This window comes from Sciurus vulgaris, assembly GCF_902686455.1.
Source record: "Sciurus vulgaris genome assembly, chromosome: 11".
Lineage (NCBI taxonomy): Eukaryota > Metazoa > Chordata > Mammalia > Rodentia > Sciuridae > Sciurus > Sciurus vulgaris.
The window spans coordinates 16,601,111-16,618,291 of NC_136472.1; the positions used below are offsets into that span (position 1 = coordinate 16,601,111).

Below are 17,181 nucleotides of genomic sequence, written 5' to 3' on the forward strand. Positions count from 1 at the left end.
TGTTTGAAATGAGTTCCATTCTCCAATTTCTAAATACCTCCAATTTGGTCAAAATCTACTGACCAACACTGCATTTGGGATGCCCAGCCACAGGGAACAGAGACAAATCAGTTGCAGAAAAGTCAGCAGGACTTCCTATTTCTAATTCTTCCTATTTCAGTACTACCAGCAACCACTAGAGGGTGAGTCTGCCACACTATTATTTATTCATAACCACCAGGAAGAGACCCATTATCTCTGAGCTCATCTCATTCTGCAACTCCCACAGGAGAGGAGAACCTATTGTGTGTGAACTCTCCAAATAAGACCTTTGTTTGTTCCACAAAACCACTCCCACTGCCACCAAACACTCAAGGTTAGCTTGAGCTGAAGACCTAACTCAGGTATCAACACCAACCACTCAACAGTGATTCAGAGGCACAAAGTATTTAGTAAAAGAATTACCAGGGCTATTTCAAAATATCATTGAAACAAAATACAGGTCATATAGTTAAGTTTTAAGAGAAGGCTACTAAACAGTGAAGAAAGATTTCTTTTTAGTACGGGGTAGGGGTGGGGGGAATAGGGTATGTTTACATATATAGAAAAAAGAACTCAAAGGCTATGCACCAAAATGTTAACAGTGGTTCTTTATGAATGGATGGTGTGCTATTCTGGGGTTTTCAGGCTCTGTGTTAAGCACCTTTTAATTTTCTTGTTATTTTAAGATACCCAATTATAAAAACAATTACCATAACCAAATTTCAGTCACTCAAAGAAATCTTATATTTCCTTCTTTTATAGGCAGAGAATCAAGATTCTCTTTCACTTTACAGATAAAGCTATGTCCAGAAAGATCAAATGACTTGCTTGAAGCTACACTGCTAGTGACAGAGACACAACTAGAACCAAGGTTTTTCAAGTTCAGTGCTTTTTACACTAATCACTGCCTCACTGTTCAAGTTTGACCTTGTATTACTCTCCTAAGCCCGGAACAGGAAGCAGCAAATGATCTTGCTAGTCAAGCAAGTTTCCAAGTCCAATGCCACCCTGGAACAAACCCAAGAACCAGGCCCCAAACCTTCTCTATGTCAACTGCGACAGAGAGCACAAAATGGCCTAGCCACCCACACCCACACCCACACTCTTTACTAATGAGGAAGTCAGAAAAGCAGACTTTCATTACAGCCAACACCCTGGGTAGACTGCTGTTATCTACCGCTGCTCTAGGTTATACCAGCTAAGGTCTGGTGCCCCTTCAGGAATAAAAGGTGAGTCACATGGGAGTTGGATTAGCTAACTAAGACACCTGAAAGGTAAGTGATTCAGGCTTAGATAATGGGGCCTCTACCCCTGTCTCCAGTCCAGTTCAGTTCACTATTAACCAATGCTACCTATACATGAAGAAAGTAAGCACCAAGGCATTTGGCTTTAGAAGGTCATGACCCATCACAGAAATTCTGTAACAGCTGCCAGGGCACCCTCACCATCAAGAAAACCATTTTCCTTCTTATCTCCTTGTCTGGAAAACACAAACCCTAATTTATTCTAAAGCAGGATTTGAAGCCCAGGAGCCAAACCTGTTTTTATTCTGCCCTAGAACAAAATACTTTTTATATTTTTAGAGGGTTGTTTTTAAAAACAAAGACCATCTAACAAAGATAACACAGAACACACAAAGCCTAAATTTGGTCCTCTGCAAAGGTCTGCCAATCCCACTCTAAAGCATTCTCAAGGCAACAAGGGAAAGCATTTACTAGTCTAAACATCAACCACTTCACTTCACATCACCAAGAATCTCTATGGACAAGTAAAGTCAGAGTAGGCAGCTGCTTATGACATTTCAGAGTGTTATTAATGTATCTCTCCCTCAAGAATGTCACCTTCATTTCCTTTATAACCAAATTTAAGACCCTAAGCACAAAGTGTCAGGCTTTTGAGAGGTCGAGGTTTATTTTTAACATTGGAATTAGAACCACCATGGGAAGGGTTCTTAAATACATCCTTCATTATCTCTTCTGGTTCTGAAGGCCTAAAATTCAACTCTCGTTCTTAACACCAAACCAAGGCAGGTGCAGTGGTACACAGCTGTCACCTCAGGCTATTTGGGAAGCTAAAGCAGGAGGATGGTAAGTTTGAGGCCAGACAGGGCAACTTGAAAAAGACACCCTGTCTCAAAAATAAATAAATAGGTCTAGGAATGAAGCTAAGTGGATCTCACTTGCATAACATAAGCCAGGTCCTGGGTTCAATCCCCAGTACTTAAGAAAAAAAAAAAAGGAGAAACTCCCAGGAACAAGTGAGTTGAATACTCCATGACATCAGGCTCCTTTGTGATCCCACATCACCAAAGGGAGGTCAGACCTTAACCAGAAACCACAGAAATTATGGCCATAGAAGCAAATTTCATTATTTAGGACATATAACAATAATTATCACGTCATTTCCTATAATTAAAATATATGACTTTTATGATAAAACAGCAAGTTGATACTGTCAGATAGGGGGAAAACAGGGTAGCCTTCTAAGAGAAAAAGAAAAAAAAAGGCAGAAGGGAAGGAGTCACAAATGTCTTTGATCCTAAAAGTAGAAAGAAAAGTCAGTTCTTTCCCCTGTCTTGGAAAGACCCTTTCCTTCTACTCTTGCCTACCTGAGGCGGCGGCGAGGGTCAGAGGGTGTCCCAGTCCGACGGGCAGTGCCATAATCAGACATCATACCATAATCCAGGTCATCATAGCCCATACTTCGCTGGTCATCTTCTAGCCCATAAGGCTCTGGGTGAAAGCGGTGCAGATCCACGCTGCTCCCCCCTACCCGAACCTGGGGCTGCGGCCCATAGACATCCTGTCTACTAGGTGCCCTGTAGCCTTCCATGCTGGGCCTATATCGTTCCTCAATGCGGGTCACCCGGGACAGACTGCCATAGTTGTCACTGCCACCTGGATAACCATCTTCATAGTGGCGGCTGTATCCATCAGGAGGGTAGTGGAAGTTCCTAGGAAGGGTAGCAGTGCCTGCTTGGCCCACATAAGGACCAGGTCCCCCATTGCCATTCTTGCGGAAATCACGACCCAAAGTCTGGATATAGTTGTTTGAAACTGATGAGGCATCCACAGGTAGCCCATCGGGTCCCATAGGGACTGGCTGTACTGTCCGTGTTGTCACTGTCTTCACTACTTTCTTGACCTTCAATTATGGAATGAGGGGGGGGAAAAACACTACTGAAGGAAGTGAGTGAGACAAGCTTACTTCCAGACCACTCCAAGAAAAAAAGCAAACCCAAATCTCTAGGTCACTTTACTAGAAATGCCTTACCATCTACCTTCCATCCCATCCTATAGATATCCAAGCAAGAAAACTGCCCTGGCAATTACTACCTTTAGGAGAAGCTCCCACAGACCTTAATATGCCCTCTGTCTTCCCAATCCATCAGATTTTCTCATATCACTTTTCCGTGTGAAGAGATCACTTTCTTTATGTCATCAGTACAGATTAGTGATCCTTCCTTCACCCTAATTAAGTGCTTAATCTCTCCCCTAATATAGACTACAGAAAGACCCCTTCTATCAACTGAGACCTTATACAAATCTCAGCTTACCGTGGTCTCTGTACGCCTGGTAGTCCCATCATCTGAGGTCTCCACAGAGACAACAGACATAGCTCCTTCAGGGTCCTCCTCTGTGTAAGTCTCCACAATCTGCCCTGGCTCTTGCATCCTGGGGATGGTGCTATATAGGAGATGACTGTGATCCTATATGGAAGAGAGGAAAAGAAAGAAAATACTATTAATTCATGTGTTACTAACAACCCATCCTAGTAAGAAGTTGAAGGGCTCCTGGAGACAAGGGACTATTCATGCATCTTTAGAGATGTCAAGATTTTTAGACGGAGGTGACTGTTACCTTTCAAACTTGTACAAAAGAAAAGTAAATATGATTTTCCCATTCTAGTCATTTAACTAATATAAACCAAGTTAAACATGTTGATAGCCAGCCATACTGACACCAAGTGACAAAGGCAGAAGTTCTGGTTATCTATGGTCATCTAAATGAATATGAACTGTTAATGGGCTATATATACATCTGAGTGACCCTTCAAAACTGGATAAACTGATAAAGGATTTTTCTTTTTTTTTTTTGGGGGGGGGGGGAGGTAACCAGGGATTAAACCCAGAAGTGCTTAACCACTGAGCCACATTCCCCTTTTTTAAAAAATTTTATTTAGAGGCAGGATCTCACTGAGTTCTTAGGTCCTCGGTAAATTGCTGAGGCTGGCTTTGAACTCATGATCCTCCTGCCTCACAGCCCCTGGGATTAGACGCATGCACCACCACGCCCCCCCCCCTTAATAAAAAAAGAACTTTAAGATAAAACAGAAAATTCCTCTAAGACCAATCTTTTGACTGACTTTATATGACTCTTCAGATATTGCTGAAGGCTTACTAAGAACAGTCAGATTCTAGGTAGGATTTTTTGCAAAGTAGAATCATACCTTCCCTAAAATAGGAATGTAGTACTGGGGTCGCATGAGAGGGAAGGGAGGCAATGATAAAGATCAATAGCCTATTAATATTCACTCCAAAACAAAGCTACATATATACTTTGTAGCTCCACCTTTTTACTTTCCTAAATGAAAGAAACTAATTCATGGGTATTTACAATGTGCCAGATACTTTATGAGTTACCAATATGCTCTTACAGGCTGAGGAAGTAAAACGATATGAATGAAACAACCCACACCTTGAGCTAAAAGAATTACCTGGGGTCCGTTGAGTTTCAAATCTGAAAATTTCTGTCTCTCAAGGTCAGCATCGCCCACAAACCGGCCGTTCTGAAACATAGCCCATGAGAGGACAATTCATTTTGTGGCCTTCCTTTACTCTATCAAACACAAATGTCTTTTTTCCAAACAGGAAAAGGGCTTTCAAGAAGATATTTGTGGCCTGAAGTCCTTGTGTCAGTGCTCATAAAATAACCACATTACTCCTTAGTCTTAGTTAGCACTTTCCTCAAAATTGGAATCAGGCCTGGAACTCTGGCAGATAGGATCTCTGGAACATAAAAATGTAAGCTCCATGTGGGCAGAGGGGTTTTTTGGGTCAGTTTTATTTAAGGTAGCATCCCTAGTGCCTTACACAGTGCCTGATACATAATAGGCATTCAAAAACTATTTGCTAAATAAATAGAGATTCATAAAAGTTCCTCTTTTTGAAAATCCCTGAGAATATAAGGAAAACTGAAATTGAAAAGGAAAATTGAAAAGGCTAACTTAGGGGGTTTCCAAATGCCTTCTTTATTGTTCCATGATTCCTTATGCTCTGCTACCATTGGAAACTCCCATTCCATACAGCTTTTTAAAGAACGATATGTCTCCCTTTCCAAGTATGAAGAAAATAGGTACCCCAATCCCACTCAAGAAGACCAAATTCTCAGCATCTTTATCAATTATTACAACCACAGAACACACTCCAAAATGTCACTCTTAAATTGTTCTGTCTTAAATAGCAGGAAATAATCTAATGACATTATACCTCATAGATATACATATTTCCCTGCTCCTCTTTCAATAGAACACAGTGAGATCCAGCCACCTTGGGAAACTCTTCCCCACCCCACTCCCCTTTACATGAAGAGTATAATGCTACGGGAGAGGAAGTTAAATATTACTTTCAGGAAGAAGGAAAGGTGTGGTTTCATTACTGAGGAGAAGTTAAAAATAAGAGAGCAAGAGAAAGAAACCACATACTAAATCCTGGAATTCCCCACCACCTCCAAGCCTGAGTAGTCTTTCTTTTCAATATATTCATCTCATCCCTAACACTCTACTCGAGCTCCTAGAAAAACACTAGAACATTGCAAATACAGAGCCTCCTTCAAATTCCTGATTATCCCTAAATTCTGTCCTCTTGCCCAATCTGCAAGGTTCCTCAATAAGAGGGACCTTCTCTATCTTAAAAATTAAATAATCAATAAAAAGGACTATCGGGGCATGAGCACTATTCTGGTTCCCACCCAGAGAGCTCCTAAAATGCAGTCTATCAAGCAAAGCCACATTCACAAATACACATACACACACACACAAAACCTCAGACAGATTACATCACAGCAAAGTCAGACTAGATAAACCATAGGAAACACAAGATACTTCTCATTTCTAACACCAGTTCTCCAAAGTCACATCAGAGTCAGCCAATCGGAGACCACTGGCTCCTGTGGTTATTTGGGTTAAACAGCAGAATGAAGCTCCCTCTCCAATTCTAACCAACAGAATTAACAATGACCCCTTCCTCCAAGACAAGATTTACACAGTCAAAAAAAAAAAAAGTACAAAAAGGCAATATGGAACAGGAATATACAAATTATAGATACAATCACACCTTCTGAGAACTGACTTCCCTGAGGAGGACTGAAAAAACTGGGAGCATAAGATGCCCAACCTCCCCAACCAATAAGTGCCCATTTCCTGAATTTTTGATACCAAGAAAAAAAAAAAAAGAGAAAACAGAAGTAACTTGACTATATCTCCAAACTACACTGAGACTGCTTCCCAACCCAGAAAACCCACTCCAACAAAGAAGGAATTCAGATGATGCTTCTAGAAGTAAGTCCACCCAACTCAGTATAGTCAGCACTTCTTACTTCTTAATCAGTATTTATCATCTCTGGAAAAGTTCACCCTGAAGCATGGGCACTGGATAGCCCATCACCTAGGGGAGAGTAGCTTCCCAATAAGGATTATATGCTCTCTGTGACCATGCCAAAGTCCTACCTGCAGGTCTGATGGAGAGAGAGGTTACCTGATGCCGGCGTGTGAGGGTGCCGTTGGCCATAAGTGGATTGGCATCCTGTGGTGAGACCCGGACGCGTTCCAGTTGCGCCGAGACGTGGCGCCGTTCCTCCTCCAGCGCCCGGGTCAGCTTCTCAAACTGGGCCTCTTGTTCCTTCACAGAGGCCAAGATGCTGGCGGTCGACTCCACCTCTGAGTCGTCCATCAAGGTAAGGGGCGGAGCCGCCGCAGGGCAGGGTAAAAAAGGAAGGTGGATCACAGAGGGAGGAGGAAGGAGGGAGAAGGTCCCCCTCACTTCACACTATCGGGGAAAGGATAAGGGAGGAGAGAAAAGATCACAGGTCAGAGAAGACAGATGAATTATTAATCCCAGAGCCAAAGATGCCCTCTCGTGGTTTTACTACAGTGCAGAAAGCAAGCCACCACCAAGCCTAGGGGCCCATCACCATTGTCTACTCAAGCAGGGTCCTTTGTCCACCACCCTCCTCAACAGCCCACCAGAAGTACCTACTGAAAGAAAAGTTGTGACTAGATCCAAGTCTCTACACGGTCGGTAGGAAAAGGAGAAAGTGGCTAAATGTGGTGATCATGGCATGAGATTAAAGTTAGATTCTTTTTCCCTGGAAGAATTTGCTAGTATCAATTTAATGAAAGTTTTAACTGCATGGTACAGACAAACACTCGCTGTCCTGCAGGGCCAAGTCACTTCTAGAACAGGGCAGTATAGATTTTACTTAACCTCTCCCAAATCTGATACTGGTAGTGCTGTAGTAGGGGCAAAAAATACTAAAAGAATATGCTGAAGTAAAATGGCAACTAAGAAAAGGAAATTTAATTTAAAAAAGAAAAAGGAGTGGAAAGACAAAATTAAGTCCTCCACATTTAATGCATTTATGAAGGGGTCTTTCTAGCTTCCAAAATTATACAATATTGAGGGTGAGCCGGGCGAAGCCCCAAACTATTTTGTAAAGCAGTAGATTAAATTAACTGGGTCAAGATCATAACTGAGGCTAGGTACAGTGGCCTACACCAGTAATCCCAGCGGTTCAGGAGGCTGAGGCAGGATTGTGAGTTGAAAGCAATGGCAAGGGACTAAGCAACTCAGTGAGACCTTTCTCTATATAAAATAGAAAAAAGGGCTAGGGATGTGGCTCAGTGTCCAAGTGCAACTGAGTTCAATCCCCAGTACCCCCGCCCCCCCCCCCGAAAAAAAAGGGGGGGGGGCAAAATGTGCCTTGAGACAAGACAGCAAGAGAAGCACAAAACATTCTATGGGTTAAAAAAAAAAAAAAAAAAAAAGGCACTATTTCCTAGGACTTTCATCTCTTTGGGGAATAGGAAAAGGAGCAGTAGGCTCAAACTCTGAACGTATACCTTGAAGTAGTTCATATCCTAACCCCCAGATGTCAATGGCTAGAACTTCCTACAGCTTTATAATCTTACAGAGAGCTCTAAACAGACTATCTTTTTACCCCTTTACTTGTTCCAACTCAGGGCAAATACCCAAGTATTTAGATGATTTATGTGTGCTATTTATACAATAAATGATAGTATATAAATGAAGAGCTCCTTATAAGCTTATTACAAGAGGCATTATAATCATACTGTTGAACTTAGTTGATTTTTTTAGAAGCTATGGGTAACCTTATAGCCAGTCCAAAAGGCAGGTTGTGGGTAAATCTCTCCTACTCCCCACCTTCTCACCAACTCTAAGGAAAAAAGTCTCTTAAAAATATTTATTTGGACTGGGGTTGTGGCTCAGTGGTGGAGCGCTTACCTAGCACATGTGAGGCACTGGGTTCGATTCTCAGCACCACATATAAATAAATGAATAAAATAAAGGTCCATCAACAACTAAAAATATATATATAAATTTTTTTAAATTTATTTATTCTTAATAAATGTGAGTTCCATACACACCTGTTAAGAGAAGGGTCGTAACTGATTGTTTTAACACAGACAACAGCCCAGTCTAGATTCAAAAAAATCATGGAAGAAGCATCCCAGCCACCACAGCAAGGAGGAAGCAGGAAGGAGAGAGCTGCAGAAATATTTGAAGGAAAAATGGAAATGAGAGGAAAATAAAATATGTCCAGTGCATAAATATAAGGATCAAGGGGAGGTTTTGGAAATGAAAGGGATTAATTTAAAATATGATTTGGATTGGGAGGTTGAGGTAAGAAGATCCCAAGTTCAAGGCCAGCCTCAGCAATTTAGTAAGGCCCTAAGCAAGTCAGCAAGACTCTTACTCAAAAAATAAAAAGGAAAGGCTGGGGATATTGCTCAGTGGTTAAGCATCCCTGGGTTCAATTACTGATACCAAATATATATGTGTACATATGTGTGTGTGTATACACACACATATATATTTTATATATAGATATAGATATCAATGTAGATATAGATATATAGAATTTGAACTGCTTAATGCAACAAATACCCTATAGATTCTGCTGTGTTCAGACACCTGGGCTGGGCTTTATTTCATTAAAATATGGATTCTATCTACTTGCACCTCTATATAGAACCAAGAACTGTTTATAATGTGGATAAAAACCCACTTTTCCCTTGTTCCCAGCAATCCGATGGGGGGAAAATTCCTGTTGGAATGCCCTTCCCCCTCGTTCCAACCCCTAAGGCAGAAACCTCAAAGCCCAGTTCCAGCATGCCCACAAAGACATTGAGAAACCAGTGCAATAGTAGCAGTGGGGAAGACAAGTGGGGACTAGCCTAGACTGAGTCTTTTGCTTAGGTTCTCTTTCCCACGCTCCCCAGAGCCCCACCAAACACAAAAGCTTGGGCCTATTTGCCTTAGAGTGTGTTGAAGCATTCAGCAAGCAAGACTACCCAGAGGAAACTGATAAACAGGTGCCCAATAAACTCTTGAATTAACTCATTCCCTAAATCAGAGAACACACTGCCCCTTCTACCCAGCTATGAACTCCCACAATCACTTATCAACTCCCGTTCTTCCTTTGAGTCCAAAGCCCAGTGCCACTTTCTCACATTCCCACCCTACATTTTAATAGGCCACGCAAAGGTCTTTCTTTAATAAGTACCCTTATCTTTAAAAACTGTTCCCTTTCCATCTCTATTTCTTCATTTTAAACACTTGCCCTTATCCGCTATGTACAATGACCTATGAACCTTCCACACTAAGACGACTCCACTTAAGAGATTCTTCCATTTACTGAGTTTGAACAGGGCCTGCAGTGCAGTTACCACCCTGGCAACCTCCGCCCTGTAATCTTCTTTGCTATAAAAGCCCAAACTACCACTACCATGAAGCATACAGAGAAAACATTCCCTGTTGCAGAGAAATTGTTTGTTATCCTGCCATAAATGGCTACTTTTTGCCCCCACAACTTAAACTCAGAAAAGGGAGTTAGGAAGGTAGTAAAAACGTAGGTCAGAAAGCAGCATCTGGAGAAACATTAGCTTCCCCCATATTCATAGTTTTAAAGCTGACCAATTCAAAGAGGGCAGTATAGTTGGTAGGAATAGGAGGTCAGATTCCTAGGTCTAAAAGCAGAAAAATGTTCTGCTTGAAGAGGGCAGAAGCAAAGACTGTGTGGGACAGAATACAACTCAGAAGACGAGTCCCAGTCCACACTCTGCCATTAGCCAATAATGGCAGTTAAGTCCCTGCCACATTCTCATCTGCACAATGCCAGTATCACCAGCTCAATGTAATTCAGAGTTGCTGTGCAGATCAGGTGAGATAATTGTTATACAAATGTGAGGTATTAAGTTGTTTCAAGAGTTAGTTTCTATCTTCCAATTACATTACTTCATGGCAATGTCTCAGCCCCAAACTATTTTGTGAAGCAGTAGATTAAATTAACTGGATCAAGATCATAACTGAGGCTAGGTACAGTGGCCTACACCAGTAATCCCAGTGGCTCAGGAGGCTGAGGCAGGAGGATTGCAAGTTCAAAGCCAGCCTCAGCAACTTTGTGAGACCATGTCTCAAAATAAAAAATAAAAAAGGGCTGGGGATGTGGCTCAATGGTAAAGCACCTCTGAGTTCAATCTCCAGTACCAAAACAAACAAATAGGGTTCTAAGGAATGGATGACTTAATTACCCTACTACAATTTTAGAGGTTCCACCTAGGCCAGTTTTTCTGGGACAGAGAGTGCACTTCTCTAGTATCTGGCAGTCATTACAGCATTACAAATCTGTTAATACCACGTTCTTGATTCTCTATTCAGGGTCTTACCAGTTTTATTACCAAGGAAAAAGGGAGTGTGAAAAGAACGAACAATTGCTGAACGCTTCACACCTATTATCCTGGCAATCCTTAAAACAACCATAAGGAAGTAAGTTTTATTACAAATTAGAAAACAGACTCATGGGTGAAGAAATTGCCCCAAGGCCCCGTAGATAATAGCAAATTTTGAATCTAAATGTAGGTCTGTGCCATTCCTAAGTCTACATTCGCTTTCTATACCAAGCTGCCTAGTCCAAATAGATGTGCAGTGTAAGATGCATGAGCCAGCCCCTCCTGCCCTCCAACTTCTGTGAGCTTTTTCCTAAACATCATAAGAACAGGGGGGAAGAAAAGGTTTCCATATTTCTTCCCCCTGGAGTTTTTTTGTTTTGTTTGTTTTTTGATTCATTGTACATAAAGGGGGTATAACTTTCATTTCCATATTTCTTTAGAATAAAGAATCATTCCTTTTCTATATTAAAGAAGAGTAACAAAAAAAAAGAAAGAGAATGACGAGTGGAGGCAAATAATGCTCTTGAGCAAGCTACAGAAGATCAGTCTTGCAACTCAGAAATTTGATGAAGTTTCTTCTACAAGCCACACACATAATAAAAAGATTATGCTACAGACCAGAGCTGCAAACCATTAACTGACTTTGGCAGACAAAGTCAGGAAAGGCTGATAAGTCCGGTCCAACACCTTTCCAGGTTTGCCACTTAAAGTTTTCAAAAACGTTCACTTAAAAAAAAAAAAAAAAAAAAAAAAAAAAAATCAAGGAATTCCTGATGTGAGAAAGGTGGCACATAAAGTGAACCTGTTGTCCTCCTAAGACTGTAGTTCCCAAAATAGCCATTTCTATGATTAATAAATTGAGGGCTAGGGATGTAACTCAGTTGGTAGAGTGCTTGCCTTGCATGCACAAGGCCCTGGGTTCAATCCCCAGCACCACAAAAAAACCAAACAAACAAAAAAAAACTATTAATAAGTTGTAGATCTTATATTACTGGATCCCATCCACACTAGAAAGTCTACCTGTTATTACCCAGAGTCTACAGCAAGCCTCCCTCATTCAAGCAGTGACAATGATAAAAGTTCAGACTCTTCTGTCAGAAGTCCAAACCAAAACAAGTTAAACTGAATCAGTGCCCAGAAGGACCAAACAATTTAGACAGTGCCAACCAAATAGTAGGGCAAAAATCAGTTACCAGTAGCACAGTTCCTAGAATAATTTGTTCAACTGTAAACCATCTATAGAAGTATAATATGAAATTACTCTTTAGAGGTTAAGAATATAGGCTTTGAGATCTGAGTGGGTTCAAGTCACAGACCTAACACACAACATCGGACAAGTATCACCTAATCACTCTAACCCTCAGCTTTCCTTTCTGTCAATGGAGAATTAGAAATACACAGGATAACTGTAAGGATTAAATGAGACGTTTTATGTAAAGTTCTTCAGAAAAGGTCTTAACACATAGAAAGTTATTAATGTTACCACTACGAATACTTCTATAAAACACAAGGGACTAGAATTTTGGTAATGCTGGCAGAGTTTCTGAGTAAATCACACATCTCCATATGTACTTTTCATTCTAAAGGAATTCTTCACGCTCTCGACGAGAAAAACAAAATAACACTCCAGACTAGGAGTCAAAAGACCCAGGGCCTAACTACTGGCTCTGCCAAAAACTTGACAGGCAATCGTGAAGAAGGTATAGCCCCTGAAAACTTCAATTTCTATTACTTAAGTAACCTCATCTACTCAGGAGGCTGAGGCAGGAAAACCATAAGTTCAAGGATACCCTCGGCAATTTAGCAGGGCCCTAAGAACGCAGGGAGACCATATCTCAGAATGAAAAATAGAAAGGGCTGGGGGTGTAATTGAGCTAATTTATGTCCCCTACCTCCATACAGTTCACAAAAATATATCCAGTGATATGACCAGAGTTAGGCAAACAAGCCTTTAGTGAAAGAGAAAAAAGAAATTGTCCTAAGACGGGGACTCTAAACTTCACCAATCTGAGTTCTTGGGAAAGAAATTTTCTCTTCTGTAGTCAATTCCAAAGGTAGTTCTCCTTTCTTCTTACTTATGCATTATAAATTAAAAACCAAAGCCACAAATCTATGCCTTTCCTCTAAAAGTAATGATAAGTAAAATTTCACTTCCAAGTCTTCTAGGCATATAAAGTAGCTTTTTAAAATAATGCACTGAACCTCCTTCTACAGAATACCAATCAAGGGCTGGGTTGTAGCTCAATGGTAGAGCACTTGCCTAGCACATGTGAGGCACTGGGTTTGATCCTCAGCACCACCCAGAAACAAATATAATAAAGGTATTGTGTCCATCAACAACTGAAAATATTTTTTAAAAGCCAATCAATAAAATACAGCCTCTGTAATACTATAGAATTGTAAGAGATAACATTCAAGCAAGGAGGGATTTGCTCCAAAATTCAAAATTAATTACTCCTATTCAATCACAAACACACACAGAAAACTTGCCATTTTGTTTCTAAATCAAAGGAATATATTTTGTCAACAGTTTTTTCTATGGCTCCTTATCAGAAAGAGTTCTTGTACCTGAGTCCAAAGTCTAAGTGCCCCACCCCTTCCTCACTTGATATTCTGCCTTCTGAAGCTCAGTCAGAATAGTTCTAGTATTTCTCATTTCACTTGGAAAACTCACTTCCATGTTAACCCCTAGTTCCTGGAGTGTATGGACATTAAGATCTAAAGAGAAATGGGCATGGAGTTGCACACCCATAGTCCTAGGTACTCAGGAATCTGAGGTAGGAGGAATGCTTGAACTCAGGAGCTCAGGGCTGGCTGGGCAACATAGCACAACCAAAAAAGGTCTAGAGAGAACTCTGCTCACTTCACAATCTCATCTTAATCAAGCATTATTAAGAGCCACAAAACCTGTACTTCAGAAATGGCCTTGTCTTAGCAGTTTGTGTGCTAAGTTCAAGGCCAGTCTGGGCAACACAGCAAGACTCCATCTGTTTAAAATAATAATAACAGAAGGAGGAGAAGGAGGAGGAAGAGAAGATGATGATGATGGTAATTATGGATGTGGAGGTATACATCTATAATCCCAGCTACCTGGGAGCCTCAGACCCTGTCTCAAAAAAAAAAAAAGAAAAAAAGAAAAGAAGAAGAAGAAGAAAAGGGCTGGGAACGTAGCTCAGTGGTAGAATACTTGCCTAGCATGTATGAAGCCCTGGGTTCAATCCCCAGCATCGCATAAAAACTCCTTGTTAAATGGAGGTTAGGTCCAAAGGGGCCTCTTAAACTTATTTGTCTTATAATTGTAACCCACAGTTACTCAGGATTCAAAGTTTTTACTATGACTTAAAACAGAACAAAACAAAACGGGAAAGGGGGTGTAGGTCAGTGGTAGAGTGCCTGCTTAGCAACGTATGGGACCCTACATTTGATCCCAAATATAGCCAAAGGAAAAAAAATAAAACGATCAACAGGTACAGGTATGGTAGTTCATGCCTGTAGACCTAGTACTCAGGAGGCTGAGGCAGAAAGGATCACTTCAGCCCAGAGTTCAAGACCAGCCTAGACATATAACAAGACACCATCTCAAAAAAGAGAAGGAAAAAAAATTACTACTTCTACCATCATGGGAGACCTAAATTCAGAAATTTGACAAAACATTCTTCTTGCTCCCCTCCCAAGTATTCTGGGAACCCCCTCACCAAGCCATAACATACTACAATGGCTAAATGCTAGACCAGCTTTGAGGCAAAGAAAGGGTGTGGCTCTCAGCAAGTGAGAGGGCCCAGAACTGAAAGGGTATGAAAAGAAACAAACCTGCTTCTCTCTTGAGCTGCATGCATGACACACACGGGACTGGTCTAACAAGTCCTCCCGATCTCTCAGGCCAGGCAGTCTCTTTCTCCTCCCCCATTACCCATGTGCCTCTCAAACGCGCTCCGCTGGGACAGATAACACTGAATTTTCTATCAATCCAGAGTCAGATGTACGCAGAGTTACCTACCTGGATCCCTCTGCAACCTTGCCAAAGGCACCTTACCTAGCCTTATAAGGAAAAAGCAGGGCTTAGGGAGAGGTCAAAAAGGAAACAAAGATAAGAGGGAGCGGCAAAAAGCCAGGGAGGTGTCAGACTAGAGGAAGGGGAGAGGCCAAATGCCTTTCTCCTTCCTAGAAGAGGGAGAAAAAGAGCAGGAGGTCAGGTAAATAATAGGAAGTAAGAAAAACCTAATTGAAATGAGAAGGTACTGTTAACTCCCTTGTCATAAAAGATAAATTCTAAAATTACCTGGGACACCTTATACTCTTCTTCCACTCTAGTCTAGGAAGAAAATATTCATGGAAAAGCTTAACCTTAGGGTTTGCTAGAGGTCGCCCAACTGTTTGTGCTCACATTCCTTTTTTAAAGAGGCAGCTTTTTCACCAGACACCCCTTACTCTTTATCTATGCCATTCCGGCCTCCCAGTCTCTTTGCCCATCATCTGAAGACAACTTGGAAAAGGTGAAAGCATGCAATTGGGCCATATTTACAAAGTTCCACCTTCCTCAAATCCCTGAAAAGATCAATAGACATCCCCTCTATCAAGTTTAGATTATACCTCCCTTTAGGGACCACGCAACAAGGAGAAAGTTATAAATCTATGAAGAAATCAATCTGAGAAAGTGTTGGAAGTCTTATTTCAGCCATAGAACAGGTAAGAGAAGGAAATGTTTTTCCTATCTGAATGAAAGTAAAAAATCCTACCTAAAGGGGGAGAAAAAGTGTGTATTATTGATCTCCCCAGGAGTTATCACATATAATCTTCTCAATACCCTCTAAAGTAATGATTATGTAGGGTTTACGTTGCCCAGGCTGGTCTTGAACTTAAGGGCTCAAGTAATCCTCCCATTCAGCCTCCCAAGTAACAGGCAATGCCACCTAGCCAACTAGTGGCTCCCTTTTGGGGATGAGAAGACTATGTATCAAAAATAGTTGTTATTTCAGGCACAGTGGCACATGCCTGTAATCCCAGCAGCTCAGGAGGCTAAGGCAAGAGGATCACAAGTTCAAAGCCAGTTTGAGCAATTTAGAAAGGTCCTAGGCAACTCGGTGAGACCCTGTCTCTCTAATTAAAATATTTTTAAAAGGGTTGGGAATATGGCTCAGTGGTTTAAGCGCCCCTGGGTTCAATTCCTGGTACCAAAATAAATTAAAAAAACAAAAGTAGTTATTCTGGGCACACGGGCACAGTCCTGTAATCCCAGCAATTTGGAAGGCTGAGGCAAGAAGACTGCAAGTGCAAGGCCAGCCAAGGAAATTTAGGGAACCACTGTCTCAAACAATAAAAAAGGCAAGGGATATAGCTCAGTGAACACCCCTGGGTTCAGGTTCAATTCCCAGTAAACACACACACACACACACACACACACACAAACAGTATCTTGCCCAAGGTGATAGGCTTGTAAGTGGCAGAAATCTAAACATTCTACTCCACATCCATGTTCCTTCTCCTTGAAACAGTGCAAGTGTGAACTTTCTATGCTTCTGGTGGTTAAAAGTCATTATAAATCCAATACAGATGCTTTTCCATTGAGTAGGGAGGGGAGCAAGATGGGATGCAACCAGCTAGATCTTGGGCCTTTCTTTCACTTTAAAGAGCAAGACGCTCTTCTGGAAAAGAATAGTTTGCAATCTACTTGAGATTTATTTCCCCTTTTAAGGGACGAGTACTTAGAAGGAAAGGTAATAGGGGCAAAAGAGTACCCCACACCAAACACTTATCTTTACAGTGACAAGCCTGCTCTACAAAATGGCTACATACCACATTCTCTGATTACCCTACCACTACTGTAATAAAAAAAAAACCTAATCACAAATATTCCTACTCTCATTTTTAATATAACATCCCACTAAGCCAAAAGCAAATATCAGAGTTGGGATGGGAAAGAGAAGGAACTAGAAGCAAGGAAGATTGTGCTAGCCAGCACCAGAACAGAGGGGAGGGATTGTTCTAGGGGTATGTTAGCAATCTGCCTCTAGGGCAGCTGTCCTCCTTGGCAATCAAAGGCGGGTCTGTGTGTGTGCTCCAGGGCTAGCCAGCTTGGCAAGAAGTTGAGGACTCAGTCACCCAATCTACAAAGTGAGAAAAGATGCCTGTTTCACAGCTGGAATGGAGGGCAGGGAAAACACAAAACAAGGGAGAAAAGAGAAGAAGAGGACA

The 17,181-nt window shown here is 41.3% G+C and overlaps 1 protein-coding gene across 16 annotated transcripts in view; it reads right to left on the reverse strand.

Annotated features, from left to right (window-relative positions):
- The window catches only part of CTNND1 (catenin delta 1), a 63,536-nt gene that overhangs the window by 30,200 nt on the left and 16,155 nt on the right, over positions 1-17,181 (reverse strand). For 14 of the 16 annotated variants that reach the window (XR_013757573.1, XR_013757574.1, XM_079102259.1 and 11 more), the window contains exons 2-5: positions 6,776-7,066; positions 4,738-4,809; positions 3,578-3,730; positions 2,630-3,165 (exon numbers count right to left, since the gene is read on the reverse strand). Coding sequence is in view for 14 of the 16 variants with exons in the window: in XM_079102259.1 (XP_078958385.1) it covers positions 2,630-3,165; positions 3,578-3,730; positions 4,738-4,809; positions 6,776-6,970 (956 nt within the window). In the remaining 2 variants the exon portion in view is untranslated. Of the gene's footprint in view, positions 1-2,629; positions 3,166-3,577; positions 3,731-4,737; positions 4,810-6,775; positions 7,067-8,685; positions 8,807-17,181 lie in introns of all 16 variants that reach the window. The other 2 variants (XM_079102261.1, XM_079102260.1) reach the window with 2 other exon arrangements.